Source organism: Acanthisitta chloris, unplaced genomic scaffold, assembly GCF_000695815.1.
Source record: "Acanthisitta chloris isolate BGI_N310 unplaced genomic scaffold, ASM69581v1 scaffold13639, whole genome shotgun sequence".
Lineage (NCBI taxonomy): Eukaryota > Metazoa > Chordata > Aves > Passeriformes > Acanthisittidae > Acanthisitta > Acanthisitta chloris.
The window spans coordinates 1-940 of NW_008690909.1; the positions used below are offsets into that span (position 1 = coordinate 1).

General features: G+C 64.6%; 1 protein-coding gene across 1 annotated transcript in view; it reads left to right on the plus strand.

The window, feature by feature from the left end:
- Positions 1-216: 216 nt before the first annotated feature.
- Positions 217-940, plus strand: part of TNFRSF25 (tumor necrosis factor receptor superfamily, member 25) — a gene marked incomplete at its 5' end in the record, with an annotated part of 1,663 nt that continues 939 nt past the window's right edge. The window contains 3 exons of the mRNA XM_009082017.1: positions 217-409; positions 507-638; positions 719-871. Of these exons, the coding sequence (XP_009080265.1) occupies positions 217-409; positions 507-638; positions 719-871 (478 nt within the window). The remainder of the gene's footprint in view (positions 410-506; positions 639-718; positions 872-940) is intronic.

The window sequence follows — 940 nt, forward strand, 5'->3', positions numbered from 1 at the left end:
GGGACAGCACGCTGCGCCGTCCTGGGGCCCGTGACCATGGCTCCAGCCGTTCTGCCCGGCACAGGCACCGGTGTTCTCATGGTACCAGGCTTGGCTTTGGCTCCGGCAGCCCAGTATGTGCAGCTCGAAGGGAGGGGAGCATAGTCTGATGGTTGTCCCCTGTGGATGTGTGGCTCCTGGGGTGCCCCAGCTGCTCTGCTCTGTCCCTGCCTGCAGGTGATCCTGGCAGCGCTGTGGTTGGCAGCCCGCAAATTACACCCCCCAAAAAAGGACCGTGCCATGCTGCAGGGGCAGCGAGTCCTAGCACAGCTGCCTGCTCGCCTGAAGAGACACGTTACCAGACCGAGCTGCCCCACTGGCACAAACTGGATCGAGAGTGCTCACCAGTGCTGTGCCCAGTGTCCTGCAGGTGAGTACCACACAGCCCACATGGCACGGCCTACGGTGGCACAGCAGGTGTGTTGCCCTAGGTGGCCAAGCTCCCTGTCACCCCACTGTCCTTGCAGGGATGTTCCTGCACAAGCCCTGCACAAGCCATGGCAACGACACCGGCTGCAGGGCCTGTCCTGCTGGCACCTTCCGCACCCAGCCCAACACCCTGACCAAGTGCCAGGCTTGCTACGAGTGTGACCATCAAGGTGAGCTGGCATCACACCACGCTGTGCTGTGTCATGCCACGCAGCGCAGTGCTGTGCTGCTCACCACCTGCTTTCTGCAGCTTTCCAGAGGGTGCTGAGCAACTGCTCGGCCACCAGCAACGTCGCCTGCGGCTGCGAGCCCGGCCACTTCCGCATCTGCCTCGACGAGCGCTGCAGCGAGTTCTTGTGCCGCAAGTGCCATCCCTGCACCGGGCGCCTCATCCAGCGGCCCTGTGAGTGCTGCTGTCTGCCCCACAGCACGACCCGCTGGCGGGGGTCCCTCTGGCCGGGGCACCCTCGCT